At 46.0% G+C, this 27,818-nt stretch overlaps 1 protein-coding gene across 1 annotated transcript in view; it reads right to left on the minus strand.

The window, feature by feature from the left end:
* LOC108796016 (kinesin-like protein KIF6) overlaps positions 1-27,818 on the minus strand; it is a 109,928-nt gene that overhangs the window by 48,433 nt on the left and 33,677 nt on the right. The window contains exons 6-10 of the mRNA XM_018567382.1: positions 21,923-22,052; positions 10,323-10,529; positions 7,239-7,382; positions 6,276-6,362; positions 4,972-5,075 (exon numbers count right to left, since the gene is read on the minus strand). Coding sequence (XP_018422884.1) covers positions 4,972-5,075; positions 6,276-6,362; positions 7,239-7,382; positions 10,323-10,529; positions 21,923-22,052 — 672 coding nt within the window. The remainder of the gene's footprint in view (positions 1-4,971; positions 5,076-6,275; positions 6,363-7,238; positions 7,383-10,322; positions 10,530-21,922; positions 22,053-27,818) is intronic.

Here is a 27,818-nt window from a genome sequence, read left to right on the forward strand (position 1 = left end):
ATGACATAGCTGGGGCCGTGGAGCGGCGGTGACCGGGTATAGAGCGGTGATGCAGCCGCGTGACAGAGCAGGGGGGCGTGGAGTAGTGACGGCGTGGAGAAAAGATGAAGCCGTGACAGAGCCGGAGGGGTGGGGCGATGAAAGGTTGTGTCACGTCTCCAGCTCGGGGGGAGGAGCCGGTGACGAGACAGGAGCTCTGAGCCGTTACAGAGCCGGAGCATTGATAGAGGCAATTCTGCCAGCATCCCTCAGAGGACCCCCCTTTCTGCAGGTCTTGTCACGCTCCTAGCAACTGGGAAGCTGAGGGGGTTCTTTTCCATGACACACCAGCAGTGTGCACTAGTGAGACTGAGAGCTGTTGACGAAGAGCTACGTGTGTGTCTTTCTTCGATTCCTGCCAGAATATCAGCTTTGTGTTCAGCAAACAGGCCCAGGTTGCGCACTGAGTAAGTAAACAGAAATATGAACAATTATAAAATACTTTATTATTTCATAATAAAGTAATTATAAAATAATTTCTTTGTGTTTATTTGATTCCTATTCAAGAGAATTACTTTATATATAGTCAATATAGGCACAGAGGTACATTTTTTTAACATTTTCTAATGGTGGTGTGCCTCGTGATTTTTTTCATGAAAAAAGTGTGCCTTTGCACAAAAAAGGTTGAAAAACACTGCTCTAAGGAATGTTTCCAGCACCTTGTTGAATCCATGCCACAAAGAATTAATGCAGTTCTGAGGACAAAAGGGGGTCCAACCCCATACTAGCAAGGTGTACCTAATAAAGTGGCCAGTGAGTGTATATATACTGTACATACAGTATTAAGTATTGTATTGTACATGTATATGTATATTTGTTAAAGGCAGTGCAAGACTGCTGGAAGTATTTGCAATATTCTGTGACTCTTGCAGTGCACATACCTAAAAACTATCTGGGGGCTAAGCACAATCAAGTGTCTGGGATAACGGATATGGATGTCAAAGACTGCAGTGCGGACTAAAAATCATAGTATACAAGGCTGGGAGAGAAGAAAAGGCCAAGGATGTGAACAGATAACTCAGGGACTGCACTACACACTGTTTTGGAAAGTAGTGCAGCCACTGGAGTCACCCGTGTAGATTTAGGTTCCCACTAGGGATGCAACAATACCAATACTAGTACCTTCCATGATATTGGAACTTCAAGGGAGATTTCCTCTGACCAGCAGTGCCACGAGGGAACATGGAGTCAGCTTTCCGGCCAATCAGGAAGCCGGGCGGTGAGTAATGGTTCACCGCCCAGCTTCCTGTTTGGCCGGCTCGATACTGATTGGCCGGGAAGCCGGCTTCCCAGCCAATCAGCATTGAGCCAGCCAAACAGCACGGAGCCGAGCTTCCGGCCAATCAGGAAGCCAAGCGGTGGACAATGACCAGCCTCCCGGCTTCCTGATTGGCCAGGAAGCCAGCTCCATGCTGATTGACTGGGAAGTCGGCTTCCCGGCCAATCAGCATCGATCTGACCAAACAGCACGGCAATCAGAAAGCCGGGAGGTGGGTCATTACCCACTGCCCGGCTTCCTGACTGCCCGGGAAGCCGGCTCCATGCTAGCGGAAGTACCGATATCGGTACCAGAAAGTGCTGAAATATAAAATATCGATACTCGTACTCGATACCGAAAAAAACGGTATCGGTGCATCCCTAGTTGCCACTAATGCATGGAGCCTAAGAAATGTTTGCTTTTAAAGCTATACTCCAAACAAAGATTGGACAAAGATTGTACAAAGATAAATAAATGGGAGTTGTCTTACTGTTCTGCTTCCGTCCATCCAGGTCTGAGATTTACACAACTGTGCCACACTGCCTGGTAGGACAGGAGACCTGATCTTTCTCTGCTGCAGTTCAGCAACACTTACAGGTCTTATCCCTCCCCCAGCTTGTGACTTTACAGTGAAGAAGAAGCATCAGATTGACAAGCTCACTCTGTTCTCTCTCTCTATAAGCATGTATACAACTGACTGGCTCCATGGCTGATTCTCCAAGTCTGAGCTCTGCTGTACAGGGACTGCAAGAGGCTGATAACAAGTCAAATTTAGGGACATTGCTTGAATGAATGATGTATTAACGATTACAGAGCTGCATTCATTTGTGTCATTTATATCAGCCCGGAGTACAGCTTTAATTCCTCGCTGAGGCTATTTTTGTAACGGATGGTAAAAGTAGTTTCGCCAGGAAATAGAATGTGACATTTCCGGAAAAATGAAACTTTAATGGTACATTTCCTCAGAGCGTCCCCTCTCAGTTGTGTATTTTCCTTGGTTTTTACTGTGTATGAGGTCACCGGCGTCTCAGTGCAGCCCCCTAAATTGGGGATTTGATATCACGTTTTAGCCCGTCGTTGTCTCCTCGCCTGCAGAGCCGACGGGCTGGAGCTGCGGGCTTAGCACTTTGTTTTACGACGCAGATCAGCTGGTGTTGTCAGGTACACAACCTCGTCCCGCTCCATGAGCGCGCTATCGATGGACGACCTGCCTGCTGCGCGGCTCCTGGATTTGTCATTAAGGAGCTGATTGAGAGTTTATGGAACTTCCTACACGCCTGTGGAAAACCGAAGTGTGACTTATAATTGGCCGGCTTCATGCACTGAACGGATCCAATATTAAACTTGTTCTCTGCAGCCCTGCATGCGACTTTTATGGCACACCTCAGGCAAACTCTCCCTCTACATCATGTTCCAGCATTGTTTTTTTTATTTCAACTTGTTACTGTTGCAATTCAATGGATTTTATTACTTTCTGTGATATCACCACCAGATATAAAATTCTTGCAGGGTCAGCTTCTGGGAGCTCAGTTCCTATTGACCCAAAAGCCCTTTCCTTACACACAATGTGTGGGCAGGACCTAGGGAGTCAAAGCGGCAGCATTGTTTTCCTGGGAAATAAATGAATGTATCCAAGTGGAGAGGGAAAGAGAGGGGCAAGGATAGGGATGGGAGTTCTGTAGTCCAGCAGGACGGGCTGACAATGCTGATTGGGATGTCAGTACGAGAGGCACTATGTTGTCTGCTCAAACAAGACATTAGGAGCTCACTTGATTACCGGCAGGTATTTTTCTGTACTTGCAGCATTTTGTACATGCTTAAGGTGACATTAAAGGATTTTTTTCCCCCTCCCCCCAATGTTAGTGTAAGGACTTACCTTAAATGATGTCCCTTAATCCGATCATCTTCTTCTTTCCTGTTGTTCTCAGCTTTCCCTCCAGCGCTGGTGCGGGTCTCCGATCCAGCGCTGTTCCTCTGTCCTCCTTTGATGTCCCACGGAGTCTGTGCAGGTGCACGCTGCTCCATAGACTTACCTTGTGTCTCTCCTCCTCTCCCGGCCGAACATCTGAACTGCGCATGCGCCCGCCCCAAGATCCTTTGCGGTCGCCCGAGACTCTTCAGATGTTCGGACGGGAGCACGTGGCGGAGACACAGGTGAATTAAAACCTGTTTCAATTGCTTGTTTCAAAACCTGCATATATCTATTGCTTGCTAGCAGTAGATATAAGCCAAAAAAACGTGAGGGTTTAATAACCCTTTAAGTGGGGCCATGCCCTGGGTACGCTACTGGGTGAGCTAATATTACATAAACAGAAAATAGAACCTAAAAATGTCTTAAAATATAGATTTACATAACCAAATAATCTATGGCAAAGTACATCAGTCTAGAACGTTGATGGTGACCCTAAGACCCCGTTCACATTGAGCGATTTATCGCGCGGTAATTCCCGCGATATCCTGCTGTCGCGGGTCGTGTGCCGCTACAGCAGGACCCTTTTTGGAGCGGATTTAGCCGCGATTCAAGCTTGCTCAATGCAAGCGTGAACGCGACATCGCGGCAAATCTCGCGATGTCGCGCAAATATGCAAATCGCGCGACAAACGCGCAATTTGCATATCGCGCAGTGGGAACGGGGCCTGAATGACACCTGAATAAATTGTTAGGGGGAGTACTGTGATCTTTGAAAGAGGTAATAAATACATGGAAGGGTTAGGCCCCATTCACACATGGATTTGTCCGCGCTGAACCGCCAACATGAACGATCCCATACATTCCTATCGGGACCGTTCATGGGACCGCAAGGCCAACTGCCGCCCGAAATACTCCCGGAGCCTTTTTTCCACGCTAATCAGCGCGCATTTCATATAGATTTGAATAGAAATGTGCTGAAACGCAATTAAAACACGCCCAAAACCGCCCTTTAAAAGTCAAACTGAAAAGACTCCACCCTGGGGTGAATGGGGCCTTACACTAAATCCATTCTTGTCATTCTGCTTTTAAAGCTGATCTCAGGTCAGACATTTCTAATAAGTATCATAAAAGTCAGTTTTTACTTTTAACAAATATGTATGATATATCTCCTTTTTGCAAGCAAAGCCGCAGCCGATCAATCTGCTATTACATGCATACATGCAGCATTTCTAGGACTTGGTGCCTAGCTTCCTATATGTAAGTCAGGTAGCCACTGTGCATTCTCCTTCCATGGGCCGACAGCCATGTTACTTCCCTATTGTAGCTCATTTTTAATTGCGGCTGCATCATTAAGTTGCTGTAGTGGGAAGACCCGGGAGTCTCACACTCCGGGTCTGTTCCTCCTACCCTGACTGCCTCCTCCCATCCACAATGACAACCTTCCTTGACTGACAGGCCTGAAGACTCCTTATCTGTCATGTCTAGTTACTTCAGCTCAGCCACAAATCCGCCCACAATCCCAACCATTGAATGCACTAATTCTCATTGCATGATGGGAAATGTATGATACAGTGGTGCTGAGCAGTAAAAGGAAATTATGTCAGCGCTTCCTCGATCACTCCTTAGTGTGCTTGGGTATGGTCAAGGTGGATTTAATAAGAATCTGCTCCGTCAAACAGTAGAAAGCCTTTGACGGAAGCTATTGTTGCTTGCCCATAGAGAGGTGGAGGCAGATCCAGAGAAGATGACTATCTCAGGCTCACCTTAGTGTCTCTTCCTGAGTCAGGTCATCCGTTCGAGGCTCCCCAGTCACTAGGGCCAACTCGTCTTTTAGAGCCTGGATCTCTTTCTTCAGACGAACAATCATCTGTGAACAGCAAATACCATTAAAGACAAAACAAAAACCATGTAGGCTTCCTTCTTAATATACCTCTCCTCTACTGAAATACTCTGCTCTGCTGGGGGACTCTGCTCCTTCCTCTATAACTCTCCTCTCCAGAAATACTCTGCTCTGCTGGGGGACTCTGCTCCTTCCTCTATAACTCTCCTCTCCAGAAATACTCTGCTCTGCTGGAGGACTCTGCTCCTTCCTCTATAACTCTCCTCTCCTGAAATACTCTGCTCTGCTGAAGGACTCTGCTCCTTCCTCTATAACTCTCCTCTCTCCTGAAATACTCTGCTCTGCTGGAGGACTCTGCTCCTCCCTCTATAACTCTCCTCTCCTGAAATACTCTGCTCTGCTAGAGGACTCTGCTCCTTCCTCTATAACTCTCCTCCCCTGAAATACTCTGCTCTGCTGGAGGACTCTGCTCCTTCCTCTATAACTCTCCTCTCCTGAAATACTCTGCTCTGCTGGAGGACTCTGCTCCTTCCTCTATCTAACTCTCCTCTCCTGAAATACTCTGCTCTGCTGGAGGACTCTGCTCCTTCCTCTATAACTCTCCTCTCCTGAAATACTCTGCTCTGCTGAAGGACTCTGCTCCTTCCTCTATAACTCTCCTCTCTCCTGAAATACTCTGCTCTGCTGGAGGACTCTGCTCCTCCCTCTATAACTCTCCTCTCCTGAAATACTCTGCTCTGCTAGAGGACTCTGCTCCTTCCTATATAACTCTCCTCTCCTGAAATACTCTGCTCTGCTGGAGGACTCTGCTCCTTCCTCTATAACTCTCCTCTCCTGAAATACTCTGCTCTGCTGGATGACTCCGCTCCTCTCTCTAACTCTCCTCTCCTGAAATACTCTGCTCTGCTAGAGGACTCTGCTCCTTCCTCTATAACTCTCCTCTCCTGAAATACTCTGCTCTGCTGGATGACTATGCTCCTTCCTCTATAACTCTCCTCTCCTGAAATACTCTGCTCTGCTGGATGACTATGCTTCTTCCACTGACTCTCCTCTCAGAAATATTCCTTGCTGTTATATTTTTTTCCCTCTCCGCCTACATGGCATTGAAATGAGGATACAAAGTAGAGGAAGCATATCTATAAACTGGCATGTAGGGAGGATAAGATTCAGTGTATGTTCCTACTGTATGCGTTTTATTACAACCTATGAATACAGGAGCACACTCACCAATTGAGGGTCGATTTCCTCATTCAGCAGGGCTTCATTCTTTATCAGCGCCACTCGCTGGGCAAAGCGACATGTGGAAATCGATTCCTAGAAAACACATGTATTATATTACATACTGTATGTATAATCAACTCCTATATATATATATGTATAATGGGCACTAATGATTGCTAAGGATGGCCCTGTAAGGGGAAGCATTAGTAATGCTGAAGCCTGAACATTGGCATAGCATACTTGCACATTAAAGGAGAACTATGGGGTCAGTGTTTTTCCCCATAGTTCTCCTTAGGGTAACAGGAGGACACAAACTAGCGTCCTCCCGTTACCCTAAGCTCAGTATACCGCGAACTACAGCTCACAGTATACTGAGACGCCGCAGCCGGAGCGGATCCCGACGTAGATGACGGGATCCGCCCAGCTGCGTGAGTGACAGCTGGCTCTGCCCCCCTCCCCCGTCCGTTCCGCCAGTCAGTGATGGCAGATCAGAGCGGGGAGAGGGGAATCCAGCCCCTCCCCTTGTCACAGCAGAGAGCTGTGACAGGATCGAGAGGTGAGGGAACCCGGTATATGTTCGCTCACCTCCCGATCTACTGAGCCGACCTGTGACAGTCTCATTGTCACAGGTCGGCTAGAACTATGAGGTGAGTGGAAATCACTCATCTCATAGTTCTCCTTTAAGGAACACACCTACCTCCCTCTGTGTTGTGCTCCAGCGATGACGGGTCCATACACCTTTCACCACTGCGTCCCCTGCCGCCATCATCTCCACTTCTGATTCTTCCGTGGCACTGAGTGGCCACTGATGATGTAACTCCTGTGCGCATGTGAGGAGTTACATCATCCTCGGCACGTGGCCCATTCGAGAGTGTAAACTGCGCGGTGCATGCGAGAATACGTATAAGGGCAATGAACTGACTATATAGGTCTAGCTATGTGTTATTGGGGGAGGACCTGTCTACATACATCAATGTTCCTTTTTTCCATAGACAGCGTGGCAATCATGGTCGTCATGCAGTTGCCTCCCAGACTGTCCCGCAGTACAGAGGTCATCATGGAGTTCCTATATGGGATGTGAGAGCGATTCCTCTCCGCCAGGGCGATAATGACCTACAAGAGAGGTGCAAATCATGCGTATTGAGACATCAGAAATCCCAGAAAGAATAAAAATACATTGATACAACAAATGGCCAACACGGACAATCCCAAAAGCTTACAGTCCTCCTCCATAAACTGTACCATTATCACTATCATTTTATATTTACCAAGTCGAGCTCTCAGGTATGTACATTTTCTACAATTCTGAGTATAATATGATCCTTTCATTTTTAGATCTAATGAGAACACAAGAATAAGTCAGAGGAGGGACTTTACCCCCTCCCTATAGTTCATACAGCCGTTGGATGAAATACCAGTTAAAGAGAGACAGTCCACAAGTGAGCAGACAGAGCATTGTGGAGGCATCCGGAACTAAATGTTTGTTTCTAAAATTAAGATTTTACATAAAGAGGTGACAAAAAGATTATTTAAAAAAATATTGATCAAAAGCCATCAGTTTCTTTTACAAAGCCAACTCCAGGGGGCAAAAGTCACCAGTGGCCTTACTAAAGAACAATTTCTAGTTCTTAAAGTGAACCTGTACTTTGCCCATGTAGAGAAAAACAATAGGTACACTTTAAAACTGGCTCCGCAAGCATCACCTACTCACCTTGCCTGTGCTCCCCCATCACTCCTTTTGGCCACTGAGAGTGGCAAAATAACCCCTCATAATGGGCACAGCAGAGATGCAAACTGGGGAACTCAGCGCAGGGATCGTGGAAACTCCTCATAATAGGCACAGCAGGTGTGCAGATCCTGGAATTCAGCTCAGGTTTTTGAGAAACCATTATAATGGGCACATTAGGAGTGCAGATCTGAGAACTTAGCACAGAGATGGTGGGACCCCCTGATAATAGACACAGAAGGTGTTCAGATCTGGGAATTCAGCACAGAGATGGTGGTAGCCACTCATAGAAGGCATGGCAAGTGTGCAGACCCAGGAACTTATTGTAGGGATGGTGGCAACCCCTCATAATGAGCATATCAGTAATTAAGACCTAGGAACTCAGTGTAGGAATAGAGGGAACCCCCCATAATGGGCACAGCAGACATGCAGAACCCTGGACTTAGTGCAGTAACGGAGGGAACCGCTGAGAATGGGCACAGCAGACATGCAGAACCCTGGACTTAGTGCAGTAACGGAGGGAACCGCTGAGAATGGGCACAGCAGACATGCAGAACCCTGGACTTAGTGCAGGAATGGAGGGAACCCCTCATAATGGGCACAGCAGACATGCAGAACCCTGGACTTAGTACAGGAACAGAGGGAACCGCTGAGAATGGGCACAGCAGACATGCAGAACCCTGGACTCAGTGCAGGAATCTCACCAATAGAGTCCCTGAGAGTCAGAAGAGCCTGTTAGGTGATTGAACTCTCCAGACCAAAATGTGTTTCATATATCAATTATGAATAGACTGACCTTTAAAATGAAGAAGATGCTGCTCTTACCTACTTCCAGTGTGGTCAGAGATGCAGGAAGCACGTGTGGAGGTTTTATAGTACTATGTCCACCGCATGCTGTGATACATCTGAACAGCATAATAATGGGAGGATGACACAAATCCCAGAATCCCAGTGTGGATTTTACAAAGAAGAAATCAGAGGACAAACAGGTGTCAGTTCTCTAAGGTATGGCTTCCCTTGGAGATGAACAATATCCACTGTGACCCCATCCAGACAAAGACCATTCATAGCTGTTCCTCCTCTCACAGACCTCCGCTACAAAGAGGACCAAAGACAACAAACACTCTGTACATTGTGATGTGAAGTTACAGCCTCAAACCACCCACAGCCCTCCTCAATGGACATATTGTGATTTCTGCTCAGTGATAAACACAATCGCAATCTGTAGGTATTCCTATGAATCCAGGGAAAGGGCAACTGTAGCTTAAAGGGTCAGTACATCACAAGGTGCGGGGACATCGTAGTGTAAGCTTCTGCGAGGCAGAAACTAATGCGAATGGTTTCACATTCCCTCTACAGAGACTCACTGCTGGTTAGCGTATGCAAAGCAAAAACTTTATTTTAGTTGTGGTTAGAATGTGGAAAGATCAGAACCCCTGTTAGGTTTTTATTGCTATCGTTGGTCCGGGGGAGAGATCCACCTTCTCTATTTGTCCTGGTGATTGTCACTGAGACAGAAAATGAAGGGCAATCCAAAATGTGGTCCAGTAGTCATCAGAACAGGATTACATGGGGACAGCACAGTCTTGCATCTTATACCTCGGTTCCGAAGTGCAGTGTCTAAGGTGGCGTCCCAGGATCAGTGTCGCCCCCATTTAAGTTAGTGCGAATGCGCAAAAGCTCAATAAGGCGCTCATGATCATAATCAGAGGCAGCAAGTGGGTAGTTCCTGGATAATTACAGGAGGGGTTGTCAAGTGTGGGGGTTCTTGTGGGACCGCCTAGCCACTGGACGGACATGAGGTGGACTCTGGGCAGGGTACAGGACTGAAATGTTGGTATTGGATTAAAGGGGAAATCACCCAATAAGGACACTTGTTCTGGTGACAACTGCCCAAGAGGATAGAGATCCACACTTTGGATAAACCTTCGACTTCCTGTTGTGTCTCCAGGGCAGAAAGAAGGAAATCTCACCAATAATATTAAGGCAGCAGGAAAAGATGATCCTGACAGGTATTTGAACAATTCCATACTCTATCCAGTGGCGTCACAAGGGGGCACGTGGATAATGACTAGGGCTGCAACAACTAATCGACATAATCGATTATAATCGATTATTGAAAAAGTTGTCAACTTTTTCAATAATCGATTAATCACATCAAGTGTGTATGTAATGACGTGTGCGCTGCATGACACCCATTGTCCACACCAAGTGACACACAGCCTGGTGACGCCACTGACTCTATCCTTAGCATGAAAAATAAAGTTTGTCCATAGACATACAGATGCCAGCCATGTTCCCCATCAATACTTAGACTGGGTACCTACCTGTTCCAAGTAGTGCAAGGATAAGTTGATGTACTTGGCCTCAGTTAGAAGCTGTCCCCCCACTCCTGTCTTTGCAACTCTCTCAGATCCAGCCAAATCCACTAGGTGTAGCTTGGAGCGGCGGACGGTGGCAGAGCCGGGCTCCTTGCTGGAGATATGCATTGTGAATATGCAGTGAGAGCGGGTGGACGCCTGGTTCATTGGAGTCTGTCACAAAAAAACACATAAAGCTGTTACTGCCGATACTAAACACAAGAGGAATTCTGAGCAGCGTTTTCATGCGTATCAATAAATCATCGTATAGGTATTACTGCTTTAGAGAATGATCTGACCCTCATTGAACTACTATACTTAAAGCTGGAGTCCCCGAAGAAAGACACAAATAAATGCAGCTTTGTAATCATTATATATAATTAAATGTATTATTTTAAGTGCACGCAGTGTAAGTACCTGAAGGTGTCCTGGTATCAGCATCTTGCCTGGAAGGTGAGAGGAAGAAAGAGCACAAGCAACCAATCAGTTTGTGTGCTGACAGGAAGCATGCTGATAGAAAAAAAGAGCAGAGTGGCAAAAAAATGAGATCATTACTATACTGCTTCTCCCAGTCACAGGTTGGCGGCAGGTCCATGGCAGGCTTGGCTCAGAGGAACTGGGTTGAATGATGCTAGCCATCAGAAGGCGGGCCAATATTTTGTTGGACCGCCTTTAGCTTTGATTACGGCATGCATTCACTGCGTTGCATCGTTTCGATAAGCTTATTCAATGTCACAACATTTATTTCCCATCCAGAGTTTCATAAATTTTCTCCAAGATCTTGTAGTGGTGATGGGAGAGTTGAACCACTGCGTAAAGTCTTCTCCAGCACATCCCAAAGATTCTCAATGGGGTTAAGGTCTGGACTCTGTGGTGGCCAATCCATGTGTGACAATGATGTCTCATGCTCCCTGAACCTCTTTCACAATGTGAGCCAATCTGGAATATGCCCAATGTGCCATCAGGGAAGAGAAAATCCATTGATGGAAAAACCCAGTCATTCAGTATATTCAGGGAGGCAGCTGAGTTCATATTTTGGGCACATAACGTTGCTGAACCTAGACCTGACCACCTGAAGCACCCCCAGATCATAACACTGCCCGAAAATACAGGTGGTGACTTTTTTTTCCTGGCCAGGCAGTGTCTGTCATAAGAGATATATGAAATCAGAACTGGCAAACGCTCATTCCCAGACAATATTCCTGGATACTATCTGTGTAATTACATGGCAATCCAATGGCTTCCAATCAGCTTTCAGCCACTGATACCTCCCCGCTTCCGGTGACTAATTACAAAAAATGGGGTAGAAAAGGATGACAACAATGACAATGGAAATTGAGTATTCGATCTAGGTCATTCCAATTTTAGTTTGGCTGCTTGAAACCAGGAAACTCAATAATTTGTCCTGTTCTGAATCATGTCATCACAGGTCCAGGTGATAACAGGGCAAAAATCTGAAATCTCAATGTTCAGAAACCCAGAGAGACTTGTGTGAAGACTTTCATGTTGTCCTCAGCAACCAATCAGAAATCTGATTTCATTTTCAGCTGTGCAATACAGAAATGCCAACTGGAAGCTGATTGGTTTCTATTGGCACAAGAAAGGGTCTTATTTTTACACTTTTTATACACAAACCCCATAGCAGCCAACCAGTATTCAATATACAAGGTGGTTCGTTTCTGGTGCCCTTCGGTACACTTTGACTTTAGATTCACTTTACAAAATAAAATCAAAAGTCTAATTTCTCTATCACCCCAATATATAACAGAAGGGTCTCTTTCCACATTGCACATTTACAGGATATATTGCCCCCTGCAGTTCTTTTTTCTTTGTATAACGTTTCTCTGCGCAGTGTCCCCACTCATTCTTGTCATTCTCAGACCCAGACAAGAAAACCCAGCAAAATAGTTTGTGGAGAAACATCAATAAAAGACTTTCCATGGATTTATTACTGATAATTTACAACGCTCTACACCAAGGACATTCCACTTCTGCAGCACATTGGGATAATACCTACTTTATATTTGTTACATGGTGCCAGCCACATAGCATAACTTAACTGGGTTTCACACTAGGGATGCACCGATACCTATATTGGTTTTGGTGCCAATACCAAGCAGATCCCCTTTTGCCACCAAAACACTCATGACCCGTCAACGCATGGACTTCACTAGACCTCTGAGGGTATGCTGTGGTATCCGGCACCAAGCCGTCAATAGCTGAACCTTCAAGTCCTGTAAGTTGCAAGGTGGGGCCTCCTTTGCTGCCCCGTGCATCAATGAGTCTTGGCCGCCCATGACCCTTGTTGCCAGTTTTCCTTCCTTGGACCACTTTTGGTCGGTCCTGACCACTGCAGACCGGGAACATCCCACAAGAGCTGCGGCTTTGGAGTTGCTCTGACCCAGTCGTCTAGACATCACAATTTGTCCCTTGTCAAAATCAATCAAATTGTTAAGTTTGCCCATTTTTCTGCTTCCAACACATCAACTTCGGGGACAAAATGTTCACTACAAGTCCCTATCGTAAAAACAAATTCCCCTCTTAACCATCCCTGGAAAAAGTGTCCCCACCGGAAGGCAAACTCCGGCCCTCCAGCTATGGCGCAACTACAAATCCCATGAGGCATTGCAAGGCTCTGACAGCTACAGGCATGACTCCCAGAGGCAGAGGAATGGTGGAATTTGTAGTTTCCCCACAGCTGGAGGGCCGGAGTTTCCCCACCCCTGCTCAAGTGAAACCAACTTTTGGATTTCCCCTTACTTTCCTTCTTGGTGACAACGGTCTCCAGGACAGAGAGAGCGCTGAATCTTTCCAACACTCATGCAGACAGCAAAAAAAAAACTGACAACAACCGTACTCTACCCAAAACCCAAAAGAAAAACAAGTTTGGCCTTTCCATACACTTTAATGCGGATTACAGCCGATGCCGATACTTGGTAAGATTTATGGATCTACATTGCTGAAGGATTTACAGAGAGACTGGTATTTGGTGCACATTAATAGTGGGAGGGCAGCAGTCAGTAAATATTTATAGACAGACGGGGCGTCTTGTAAACATTTACAGACAAAATGGGAGAACACAGCGTGTAAATCTTTCGGAAGACTCCACTTTAACTGGAACAGCTGGACAGAGGCCAAAAGCATCTCAATCCACATTCTGAGGAAAACGTACAGAAGCTGCAAATGTCATTATTAACAAGACGTGCTCCATCAGCCGCTGACACTATACAAGACGCGTAATCTGTACAAATCCCCGCCGCTATTAAACACACTTTCATTGGACACGTAGACGGCTCGCACAGGAGATGCTGGAAAATCTCACAAGGTTTTGTTTTTTGGTCGATTTTTTTAGGGTAGACGTCGTTCGCAATTACTTTCATCCTACTATTTCCTGGTAGACAGAGCCTCGCACATACCTAGACTCAAGTCCTGTGCACTGCAATAATAGACCACGTGTGCACATTTCCATATCACATTACTATATACAGGGCCGGATTTACTCTCCCTGCTGCCCCAAGGCCAGGTTCCGCAATGCGCCCCCCCGCCTACTCCCCACAAAGTGCAGCACCATTAAAGTGTATCTACATATTATTAGATATAGATTTTCCATGGTAAGTGCAGCATGCTCAGTAATGTGTCACTGTAACACTTCCAGGTATTTTTTACCACTCACAGAGGTCACAGTACTCCCCTGGTGATGCCTTCACCTGCTTTCCTCTCCAGAAGGACAGTGCCATCTTTGTTCAGGCGTCATCCAAGGTCACCATATTCTTCCTGGACTGAGGTACCGGCTCGGAGAGGATACAGTCATATACATTCTGATGCCTGTGCTGTGTTCATAAACAACTGACAAAAATAAGCCCCTGACTGACAATGTCACAACATTTTAGCAAGTCACAAGGTGAGAGGCTGAAGCGGGGGCTGATGGTTACTCGTTTTGGTCTAGGGTCTAAAATAACAAAGATATACTCATCTGATCCTCAGGCAGATGGTTATTAGCTCCGCCACTGTCCTCAGACCTACCTGGCTGCTAGTCCGGTTCCTGCTGCCTCTTCTCCTCTAGGTCCCATCAGTCTAACAACCCGTGACGTAATGACGTCTATACGGTCTATTGGACCTGAAGACCCGGGGGGACATTTCACAGCTGGAGTGGAGGGGAAGAGAGGTGAGAGAGGTGAGCAGTCACCACCGTGGAACTGAGGATCAGGTGAGTATATCTTTTTTATTTCAGACTGTTAAATCCAGAGATATTGAAATATGTATGTGTGAACCTTAAATGATGATTGATTTTCTATATTTTAATCTATCCAAGTTTGGAGATTCAGTTTTACTGTACTGCTGATTTTGAGTTTACAATTGGTAATCAATCAGTAAGCCTGACAGGCAGACCTAAGTATAGTTGAAACAGTTGTTGGGAATGCCCAAAGAAGACTTGGCCTTCAAAATGAGTTTGAAGAATAAACCACATTACTCAGGACATAGACTATGATGCCCAAAATGGGATAGAAGGAGAACACATGACTCAGCTACTAAAAGTATGGCACTCCCTTATGCTAATCAGAAAGACTTTTAAGGTAAACATCACATAGGTTATTTTAAAGTAAAAGCATGGATAAAAAGGATGAGGGATGACCCTTCAAGACACATTCACACACGGACACACACACTCACACTCATTCACTACAGATCCACACACACACAGTATCACAGACACGCCCACACCCCCACACTCACATTGTATAGACTCATTCTGTAAGATATACTATATTATGTAATCATCAAGCATCTTATAGACTAATTCTGTAAGATATACCATATCCTGTAATCATTTGCAACTTTTAAATTAAGCACATTATGAATTTTATGCAACAACGGCAACAATCATCTATTATTGAACTTTTCCACCCTATGCTTCGAGAAAAGGAATATGACATAAAAAATCATATTTCGTGTCATTTTCTTACACAGACCCTAGACCAAAATGAGCACTTAACCCTTGCAGTGCTGGGATAACCCCATTGTAAGGGTTAATTTTTTTCTTCTTCTTTGAGTTCTATCGGCCATGGCACGGTACAATGCGGTTGTAACATGTTGCATCATGCTGCTCTAAAAAAAGGACTGCATGCAGTACTTCTTTTAACTTACACTATAGCAATGCAGTAATGTGAACTGGGATGTAAACTGTGCATTGAAGTTGCACTGAAAAAAGGCGACCAGTGCAACCCCAACGCATCTGATGTCAACGGACCCTTAATCACATAATAGTGGTCTTTACCTTACTGTCCAGAGTGCCCTCTTACCTGGGGTCAGGCGGGCACGGCGGAGATTGTAGTGTCCTTCTTGGGGTGATTTGGTGCCCAGTGGCAGATGGTTGCAGGTGCGCGCATGCACGCATACGTGCACGTGACCTGCGTGACATGTGCGCACACGTGACGTTGCCGTGGTCTATTAGTCACCTCAGGTGCTGATCATTGCCAGGGAGGGCCTTGCGAGCACACCTTCTCCCCTAGCCATCCCATTGGTTCCCAGGGACCTGTAGCTTCCTCGTTGCCCAGACAACGGGGGCGTTTCTGGTTCCTGCTGGGTTTAAATCCCAGCCAGAGCCAAGTCTTGTTGCCGAGTTATTCTGCCATTCCCAAAGCAGCTACGAAGCCTCATTTCCTGCCGTCCTTCCCAGCTATTTGGATCTCCTGGTTATCGCCTCCCCTGGCTTGTCTCCCCGTTTATGATACTCGCTGCCTGCCTCGACCCGCACTGTACTCTGACAACGCATTTTGGTTCATCCTATCTTGTACCTCAGCCTGGACTCTGCTTCTGGAATTGTTTCCTGCTATTGGGGTCCACTCCAAACAAGGGAACTTTGCTCCCTCCCTAACACTTAGTTATAGTAAGTTGGGTCGATGGAACAATCAGAAGGCCTTGCGATCTGCAAATTGTTGCTGAATCCCTCAGTCCCGCTGCCGATGAACAATGATTAGACGAAGGGAATACAACGTTTTTCATTAAAGAACATGCTGACAAGATAAGAGGATGATAACGGGCCGATAACCGGCGGAGTTATTGGATGAAGCCTGCGGCTTATCGAGAGTCAATCCAGAGTTCATTAATCGTACGTGGGAATATCTCGGCGTTGCCCACTCCACATTTGTTAGACATTAGGTGTCCGCAGATTCAAATACTTCTGCAGTAATGGACGATGATTAACTGCGTGTCTGCTGTAGACAAAAAACGTCCAACAAATAATGAGAAATGTGCTTCAGTCAACAACTAGGGCTTTCCTGCTGCCAGCGAACATTCCACATCCATGGAGATGCTTCAACGTTTTTTTATTTTATCATTGCCGTATTCTGCTCCAGAAGCGGAGATACATGTAGGGTGACTCAAGCAAATAGTGCTCCGGCTATAAAGTAACGGTCCCTGCACATGTTCAATATTACGGAGCAGAGACCGTTAAAGTGTAACCACTTCAAGAAGCCAAGCAATGCCACAATAAAACAGCCAGAGCTCTGATCTTTTTATGTGCCTACATGTGCTCCGCATACACTGTCTGGACCAGGCCGTCTTCCCGAGGAGAGATGCAATCCTCGTCTTCAAGAATTAATGATCCTGACTATGACCTCATTGGTAACCCATTGAATTCATAAGGCAGAGAGAATAAGAGCATGAATATGAGGACAGGGGTATTGGTACGTGCTCGCACCTTCTGCTGTATTGGTCAACCTTCGATGGTTTGGCAACCAGGAAATTGACTCTAACTTTGGAGCTGAACTCTAATCTGAATTTAAAAAATGCTAATAAGCCCCGCTGTCCCTTCCTTGGGTAAAAGCCTAGGGAGTAATGAGTGAGCAACAATACTTACCTGCATGCTTCCACCCCGCTGTATGACCAGTCCAACAAAGCCACTTCTCCTTGGCTCTTCTCTGGTCGCAGCCTGTCCGTACATCAGGACGCTAAGAGCCTGCCCACATCTAAGGAGCAGAGGACTACATTAGGTGCGGGAGAACTAGGTCCCCCTAGACCAGTTTTTCTCAACCAGGATGCCTTTTGGCTTCCTCAGGGCTGCCTCGAAATTTTTGCAAAGCATCACGCCTTTCCATGGTGAGGGCCAGCCATCATCCCATGTTTGATGAATATCTTCTTCATCTTTACAGTGTCCTGACTGGCTACCTGCAGGAACCTCACAGAAGCACAGGGAGAACAAACATGATATGAACCAGGGACCCCAGTGCTGCGAGGCAGAAGTGCTAACAACTAAGCCACTCTACTGCCCTAAAATCAACAGGATCAACAAATTGCTTACAATGGTATATCAAACAGTGTGCTGCTTCTTCCTCTCCTAATCTAAGCTCTGCTGTACAGAGACTGCAAGAGGATAATTGAAGGTCCCACTCAGGAACCTATACTGCCTCCACTGAATGTTTTATATCTGTGCGGCAGTGGCGTAACAATCACCATAGCAACCCAGGCCAGATGCCAGATGCCGTGCCGGCCGTCTGGGATCCTCTGCTGGTGGCTTTCACTGGCGGCTGAAGAGGAACACGCCGCTGTTCAGATCACTGACAGTAATCTGTGCAGCAGCGCGTTCCTCTCCACAGAGTCAATGAGAGCCAGCAGTGGCGGTGGAGCAGGCTGGACCCGGAAGTGGAGGAGGAGGCGAGGCCCGTGGTCGGCAGCAGGGGAGGAGGCGGGGCGCGGTGACGAAGGAGGCGGGGCCCATCATCGACCGTGGACGAACAGGAGGTGGACAGGTAAGGAGTGCGACCAGCCCACCTGAGGGTGACCCTGCTGAGCCCACCATAGAGAGTCTATGGTGGGCTCTGCAGGTTCACCTTCAGGTGTTATCTCGAGTGGGCTCTGCAAGGGGTATAACTAGAAATCACGGGGCCCCATACAAAATTTTGCTATGGGGCCCTGTGATTTCTAGTTACGCCCCTGCTGTGCGGAGGTCGGTTTTAACAGTGCCAGCACAGCGTGAACGAGGTACGATTCAGTACACATACAAGCAATCCGACTGGAACACTATGAGGTCTGTAACATGGAGAATAAATCCACCTCTCACTTTTATGCTGGATCTTCCAAAAAGCCACATATGTTAATGATCAGAAGAGCTGTTCTATGAGAAACGTTTGTGCTCGTGTCACCTGGGAGAATTTCATGTCTTACAATATAAATAAATAGAAATAGCTGGTAGGGTTGGGTCACAGCATGCTCCATTCCGGTGGAAAACACTAATTATTCCACCGAGGGTAAATATCAACTGAGAAGGCACGGAAGGTAGAGAATCAAAGATCTTCAGAGGAAACTCACAGAACTATAAATTGTTCTGTACTGGAAAACAAACTACAGGAACGGCGACTGAACTGCATTCGTATTTGATAAACGAGTGAATAACCGCCAGCAGAAGAAATGCTGGGGATTCAACGCTCACCTTTATATAATGCATATAAAGTCAAACTTTACTTTTGCTTAAAACAATATTCTCCAGGACCATTTTATTTATTGCAAGGACTTTGATAAACATTTGCAACAGATTCTTACCTACTTCTGCTCCGTAAGTACAGGTCACAAAAGGAAGCAGAACTTAAAGGGTTATTAAACCCTTGCACGTTTTGCATAAATCTACTGCTAGCAAGCAGTAGATATATGCAAAAGATTAAAAAAAAAGAAACTTTTCCAAAGGGTTAATACCTTCCTGTGTCTCCTGCGCGCTCCTTTCCGAACATCTGAAAATTTCTCGGGCGGCCGCAAAGGATCTGGGGGCGGGAGCATGCACAGTTCAGATGTTCGGCTGGGAGATGAGGAGAGACACAAGGTAAGTCTATAGAGCAGCGTGCACCCGCATGCAGACACCGTGGGACAGCAGAGAAGAGGAGGACAGAGGAGTCAGCGCTGGAGGGACAGCTAAAAACTACAGGAAAGAAGAAGATGATCGGACTAAGAGACATCATTTATGGTAAGTCACTACAGCAGAATTGGGAAGGGGGGAAAAACAAGTTTGACTTTAATGTCACTTTAACCCTTGTACTGGGGCTACCCCCTACAGTGCAAGGGTTAAAGTATAATTAAACCTTCTTTTTTTTTTGCATATATCTACTGCTAGCAAGCAGTAGGTATATGCAAAAACATTAAAAAAAGGTTAAAACTTACCTGTGTCTCCGCCGCTCGCTCCCGTCCGAAGATCTGAAGATTCTTAGGCGGCCGCAAAGGATGATGGGGCGGGCGCATGTGCAGTAGAGATCTTCGGCGGGGAGAAGAGGAGAGACACAGGGTAAATCAATGCAGGCAGCAGCGTGCACCCGCACAGGCTCCGTGGGACACAGAAGACGCAGCAGTCAGTACTGGATCAGAGACCGGCACGAGCGCTGGAGGGACTCCTGAAAACTACTAGAAAGAAGAAGATGACCGGATCGGATCAAGAGGCATCATTTAAGGTAGTCCTTAAAGCAGCATTTGGTTGAAGGGATGGGGTATTTAGACTTTAATGTCACGTTTTGTCTAGGGAGTTAAAATAAAGTTATACTCACCTGAACTGCGATGGAATGTCCCTCGACATCTGTATAGAACATGAGGACTCATGGGACTCTAGACCTCTTCCTTCAGCCGTGATCCCCCTCCACTCTGGCGGTCTAAGGTCCGTAAGTCATCACGTTCTAAACTGTAAATAGGACATGAGGGTGCCAAAGGACATTCCATTGCCGGAGCGGAGAAAAAGATGGACTGGAGGGAGTGGTGTAAGAACAAGACAAGACTGTGGTTCGGGGGAGTATAGCTTTGTTTATTTAGCTCCCACTTAACCCTTGCAGTACCGGGATAGCCCCACTTGAAGGGTTCAAATTTGTTTTGTCCAGAGTTCTGCATTAAAGTATAAATATATAGTATTACAAAAAGACTTGTAGGCAGGTTCTTCTGCAATAAAAGCCCTTCTTCTGCCTGCCAGCCAGCCATATTTTTAATGTATACTGAGCCATGCATGTGCAGCTCAGTGTATATACTTGGCATGCCTTGGTGTCGAGATGCTTAAAACCAAACACAAAAGCTTTATAAATCTACTTTATGTGCACCATTGCCCTTTCCAACCCAGTTATTATTATGTAAAATGAGTAGTGACATCATCACTGTGTTGCACATAGTCTGTACAAGGATTAGAGCTGTGGAAGGGACCCAGCGGGCCCATCTACTACAAACTGCCTGCAAAAAACTACTGGGTGTTGGCGGGGCTGATACAAGGCCAGTCACTGTTATAACTGTGCCCCTGTGCACATAGCCAGCTCCATAAAGACATGATTTGGCCAGTTTGGTGTGCAGGAAAGTGAGTGGTCAGCACAGAGCCCTGACCTCAAACCTACTGAACACCTTTGGGAATAATTGAAATGCAGAATGAGAGCCCGGTCTTCTCATCCACCATCACTACCTGACCTGAAGAATGATCTTTTGGCTGAATGGTACCGAATTCCCATAGACACACTCCAAAATTTGAAGTCTTCCCAGAAGAGTGGAGCCTGTTAAAGACAAGGGTAGAGGAAAGAGGGCAACTCCATATTAATGCTCATAGTTTTTGTATTGTAAAAAGAACATATGTTCTTTTTACAGTGCTGTTACATGGATGTTTCCCTATTCGACTAACCAGGCTGCAGGATCAGTGCATACATCTTCTCTGGATTACCCACCGGTATAACTGGAGCTCCTTTAAGACTATTAATATACACTGAGTGGCCAGATTATTATGACCACCCTATCAGTACTTCGTTGGGCCACGTGATACAGTCCATAAACAATCGATCTAGTTGCGCAAGTTGGTGATTTCTGTTTTATGTGGAACATAGTTTTGAAATTGGATGTACAACATGCTCATATAGGTATGATGGTCATGTGTCCAAAAACTTTGGCCATATAGTGTATTTGTTAAGCAAAGGTCTTCAACATGACCAAAGTTCTTCACCTTTTATCAAAGTGTAGGGCAAAAGTAACAGGTTTACTTTAATGCCCTACTCCCCAGCATCATATATTTATCTTACTTTCACCTCCCTGCTGATCTGTTTAGCACCAAGGGTGAGGAAAGAAAGCTCAAGGTCCAAGGTCCAGAAGTCAGAGCTTGCACAGGCTGAGGACCATCTACCGGCCATGTGACAGCATTGGGCCAATCACTAAGCACCAAATTTGTTACATGAGAATCAGGGGAATGAGCCACACACGTCTCTAAAACTAGACAAACCAGGAATGTTCTTTGTTCCCTGGCTAAGCAGGAAAGCAAAAGTAAGGTGAATATGTACTTTTGAGAAGGGGGGCATTAGAGTACCTGTTGCATTGACATTATACAAACACATCCCTGAACCTAAATAAAAAAACCGGCAACCTGGAAAAAATGAAGATACTGTCCACATCAACCAAACTAGTCTCATCTCTCATTCTTCATTCTGCACAGCGCATGCTGCACATAACCGATTGTTTTTGGAAATCAGCCCCATGCAGCTGTCAGGCTGTCAAAATCTGCCCCTCTACTCTATTTTTGTTTTATGCGGAGGATGACCTGTACAGTCAGTATAAAGCAAAGCGTCTGAGCAGCTTACCTCAGCTATCATGCGATTTGTGTCCCCCAGAAAGAGCAGATTGAGGGCCTCCTCCTCAGTGTTGGCCTGGTGAAGGGATAGATTCTTCAGATGGATGTTCTGATCGGGATCCTCCATGATGGTCACTTTTCTAGACAAGAGAATAAAATTGGACATCAAGGAATAGAAAAAACAGACAATTTCCGAGTGGAAGGTGAGACCCCATTCACACTGAGCGACATGCAAATCGCGCGACTTTGAGCGACATTGAGCGACAAGCGACATTGAGCGACATTGAGCGACGTGTCGCGCGATCTTCCTATTGGGCTGTATGCAATCAGGAGCAATATCGCTCAAAATCGCTCTAAAAAAGGGTCATGTAGAAGCGACGAGCTACAAGCGATATTGAGCGATATTGAGCGACATTGAGCGACGAGATGTGAACAGCTACATTGAATTGTATTGGTGAAGCTACATAGAGCGATATAGTGCGGAAATATGAGCGATATCGCTACAAAAATCGCGTGATAAATCGCTCAATGTGAACGGGGCCTGAAGGTTCTGAGCAGATGCTGGTGGGGTTTGGGGTAGGGGGACCTTGAATTTTAAACTTTCCAAACTGGTTTCAGCCACTACAAGAAGTTCTCATTTTGTCTGTTGGATTATATTGAATTATTAGAAAGAAAGAGAAAGACTAGGAGTGCCCAAAATGAGGCAGACAAAACGCCAAGTCGGCCTGGAGGAGCATTGGTAGGAGCATTTCACCACCGCGGTCTTCGAGAGATGTAAGCAAGCGCTCCAGCAAGTAGCTCCATCTATATTAACATATGACTTTGAGGAGGACTCATATTAAAGAGGCTTTTCCAGGATAGAATATAGGCGCTGCTGCTGACGGCATGTTTTTGAAAGTGCAAAATCCTTTCCATTACACAGACCCTTGCCTTAGTCAATCCTTCCCCAAATAGGGCATCTGGAGTCAGACAACCCCGGAGTTCGCACAAGGAAGTGTAGATGAGAAACTATGGGTGGGCTATGAGGGGCTATGAAGAGTTGTGTCTGTTTCCACCTGATAAGCAACACGAGCAAATGGAGGAAAACGAATAGCAAATGCCAACTCATCAATTCACAACCACCTTTAAACAATACAATAGCTAAAACACTTCCCAGCACACTCACCAGCCAGCATGCAAAAAACATTGTCTGACCACTAAGATCAGAAACAGAGGTCTTAATTGCACGTCTTCTGCAGAATATGTGAAAGCCGCACTGCCTCGTCAAGGCCCCTCTGTGTAGTGCGGTCCTAACGCAAATCTCTGAGAGCCTCCATTTTGGAGCATATATAGCAAAGGATGAATTGTGTGCAGGCAACCCAACCTCCTTAAAGGTACAGGGACACACAAGGAACCCCGCACTTCACAACGGCAGCTGAAACACCCAGTGTGTCCCTGCACCAAATACAACAAGCAAACCTATGGCAAACGCACTCATCAAATCATAACCAGCTTTAAACGTACAACAGCAAAAATTGTTGTATTTGGTGCGGGACTCGATTTATGGAGTCACACGCAGTGTCACACGCCAGCTCAGACTATTGGGAAGAGTACATTTTACTCCCCAATACTTCTCCTTTACACCCCAATACCGTGGCCACATTTTCCCATTAATCCCCAACGTCTCTATGCAACTGCACAACAAAAAATGGCTGCTGCCGCTTCCCAGCAGTACAAGTCGGTTAACCCCTGCGGACATTATTATTGTTGGAGCAGTCCCCCTTCTGTACTCACATATCATGCGTTCGAGTGCTGAAAATATCTGTGGTCATTACATCTGTTTTGGAGCTCTCTTGTTCCAGATAGCTATCAGATTTCTACATCAACAATTATTCGGCCAAGTCGGATCGCAGCTAGTAATTTCCTCTATTTTTATTTTTCTACGCTGGGATCGATCGGAGGGGTAATCTGAAAAAAGTGCCGGCTCTGTATCTAGCCTGGAGGCAGATGGATGTATTTAGAGCAGGTGGTTGGTGTTGCTTTATCTCATAAATATACGTTACGCCGAGCGTTGGGTTTTGAGGCTTCCACGGACACAGCTGTTATCGAGAGGAGCGGCTGAACGCTGCGACGGATGAAATCATCTTAAATGCTGACCGTATTTATCATTTCCAGAAAACAATCCACGTAAAATATACAAAACAATTCAGAATTTTATATAGACTCTTACTCACAGCTACATATTAAGCAGGGTTCTGTCTCTGTTTTATGTCTAGGGGGGTTATTCACGCCATAGCTTCAGCTGACCCTTCGGCTCTCTTCGGCTGCCGGAGCCCTTCTGTTCAGTCGAACAGAAGGGCTGCTGTATGGGCTATTCACTATAGCCGGTACAGCACCCGGAGCCAGCCAAGGTGGCTCGGCCGAGCCAAAGGCATATGCTTCGGCTCGACTGAGCCGAAGTGACAGCCGAAGTGGGGCGGAGCCAGCCGTGATCTCGCGGCTGTTGTAATGATAGTTTAGCGTCGCCAAATGACCTGCGAACGCTGATCTGTCATTAAACAATAGCAACTGGGCGGAGCTGGCCGTGACGCTGGAGGGAGCGCTGTCACAGCTGGCTGTCTCCGAGGATTGGGTGAGTATAACTTTGTTATTTTCCTCCCCAGACCAAAACAAGCCCTATCCCTGCTGCAAGGGTTAAGATTCATTTTCCCAGAGTTTTGCTTTGAAATTAATAGCTCATTGAAAGAGAAAAAAAACTAGTGTTGCACAGATACCAAGTACAGTACTCGGTACAAGTACGAGTACATGTACAGATACTTTTGAGCTCCAAGACTACACTAGAGAAAAATTAAAAAATTAGGAGGCGGCTGTCATTTGTAGGGAGCACACGGAGCTCCTGGGATTTGTACATCTCTGTTTTAATTAGGGATGCACCGATACCACTTTTTTTTTTATGACCGAGTACGAGTACCGATACTTTTGATCAAGTACTCGCCGATACCAATTACCGATACTTTTTCTTAAAGGGACAGGTCACATTTGTTTCTAAAGCAATACAAACTAATGATTTAAGGTCAGTTTCTTAATATTATGATTCATGAGATGACTAGGGAGCATTACGCCGCCTTTCCGGCCAATCAGAATGCCGGCATCGGCACCAATACCGATACTAGTATCGGTATCAGTGCATCCCTAGTTTTAATGTACGATTTTGTTTTTATAAAAATAAATAAAGCGATGCACAGATACCAGTTTTGCGAGTACGAGTACTGGTACTTGCAGAGTACTTACAAGTACGATTATTGATACATTTTTGTTTATTGTCATGTGACAGTTTTTCTAAAACAATACAGACTAATGATTTCAGGACAGTGGTGGAGTGCCAGAGCCCGGTCCCAGCTGCAACGGTGGCAACCCTGGTAGTTCTCATGAAAATGCCAAGTATCGGCACTGGTCTGTGCATCCCTAAAAAAAATAAAAAAACAGCTTGTGCTGCAATATTCACCTTCAATCCAGAAATCATCACTGCAGTACTTTTTTTCTCTGCCTCCAGCATCATTTAACCCAGCTCCTTTGAGCCCAGGCTGTCTTGGACCTGCCCCTGGATGTGACTGGGCAGTAAAAGGCAGCACAGTGGGCATGACTCCCAGAGGTAGAGGCATGATGAGATTTGTAGCTTCAACATAGCTGGATGGCCAAGGTTGCCCCTCCCTGTTCTATTCATATACCGGTAAGTACCTTCGTATCGCGTGGAATGATGTACCAAGCATAGTGTGACGACGGCACCCCGATGAACAAATAAACATATACAATTTCTGTAAGCACAATTAGAGACTCTGCAGAAATGAGAGTCTGCTGCTCTGGAATGGACTGTGTCATGCTGGTAGAAATAAATGTGAAGAAAGCGCTGATAACTATAGGACGCGAGCGCGTCGTCTGTAATTTACTCCATGCTCCACATTATTACCAGTAACAGGATACTTGTGGAGGCAGATTTCATCTCAGTGACTGTGAATGTCTCACAGGCCGGCTGTGCTTTATAAAGACAAGGATGAGTTCTACCGCTGAGCGCTGTAAGGACTCTCCCCGGATCATTTACATCTCTACTAGACACCCCCCCATGTGAAGAAACAGTCACAATAAAAAAAAAAGGAGGCTAAAAGGGAACTCCGGTATAACTGAAAAGCAGGAGATTGTTTTATAACAAGGAAATCTGGAGATGACCTATTACAACCAGTTAACTCCTGTACCATTACCTTGGGTGATTGCCGGCGGGGAAATTAGAGTGTAAGCTCCTCTGGTGCAGAGATTGATGTGACTGGCTCAGTGTTCTCTGTACAGCACTGCGGTATATGTCAGAGCTATATAAATGTATAATAATAGTGTGTGATAGGTAAGGACATTAGAGTGTAAGCTCCTCTGCTAAAATGACTGATGTAAATGGCTCAGTGTTCTCTGTACAGTACTGCGGTATATGTCAGAGCTATATAAATGTATAATAATAGTGTGTGATAGGTGGGGACATTAGAGTGTAAGCTCCCCTGCTAAAAAGACTGATGTGGCTGGCTCAGTGTTCACTGTACGGCACTACAGAATATGTCAGAGCTATATACATGTATAATAATATTATGTGAATGCGGTGAGACATTAGAGTGTGAGCTTCTCTGGTGCAGACACACAAGTGAATTCTCTGTACTCTGTTCTCTGTACAGCACTGTGGAATATGTCAGAGCTATATACTGTGATACAGCCTATGGGTATGATAATGGACCTTCTCCAGTAACTTAGAATTCAGAGAGGGGGGCAGATGGTAAATATAGACAGACTCTATGGACCGAGTGCTCTATAAGATTCATATTTGGAAAGGGGAGGGATGAATTTGAGATGGAAGCCGTCTTCATATAAAAGTGCCTATGTAACCTTCTCCTCTGACACAAGCCCCGTCCTATGGACTGAGCTCACCATACATGTGAGAGGACTGCTATCTGTGCTGGGTTATCATTTGGTGATGTGACTTCCCCGCACATTCATGCCTCGAGCACGCTATACTTTGTGGTTTTCCATGCTGCAGAGGCAGCTCTGATGGCTGATTACATGTGACGAGCCGCAGGGGAGCGTAATGAGTGTTTTCTTTTTATTGGGTCACCCGCTGCTATTCTCAGTCACCGTGCTCCCGGTGTGAGTCTGCTCAGCTTGCCGTACTGAACGCACCACCGTCTGTGATTCTCATTACTGGAGAAGATGAAGTCCAATGGGGAATCTGTGTCACTAAACGCGACTGGATTTCCTCTATACGTGACATTTATGATGAGCTACGAGGACATGACATGGAATAGAATAATGCACTCACTGCTCAATGCTGCTGTATTTCAAGGGACAAGCAATGGTGGGCCAGTTCCCTGAGCTGCAGGAATGAAATGGAAAAAAATGTCTGCACCACACTGTCCAATCATGGTACTGTCTGCACCACACACCGTCCAATCATGGTACTGTCTGCACCACACACCGTCCAATCATGGCACTGTCTGCACCACACACTGTCCAATCATGGCACTGTCTGCACCACACACTGTCCAATCATGGTACTGTCTGCACCACACCTTCCAAATCATGGTACTGTCTGCACCACACCTTCCAAATCATGGCACTGTCTGAACCACACCGTCCAATCATGGCACTGTCTGCACCACACCGTCCAATCATGGCACTGTCTGCACCACACACCCTCCAATCATAGCACTGTCTGCACCACACACCCTCCAATCATAGCACTGTCTGCACCACACACCCTCCAATCATAGCACTGTCTGCACCACACCCCCTCCAATCATAGCACTGTCTGCACCACACCCCCTCCAATCATAGCACTGTCTGCACCACACCCCCTCCAATCATAGCACTGTCTGCACCACACCCCCTCCAATCAT

The sequence above is a fragment of the Nanorana parkeri genome, unplaced genomic scaffold (genome assembly GCF_000935625.1).
Source record: "Nanorana parkeri isolate BGI_ZX_2015 unplaced genomic scaffold, ASM93562v1 scaffold1040, whole genome shotgun sequence".
NCBI lineage: Eukaryota > Metazoa > Chordata > Amphibia > Anura > Dicroglossidae > Nanorana > Nanorana parkeri.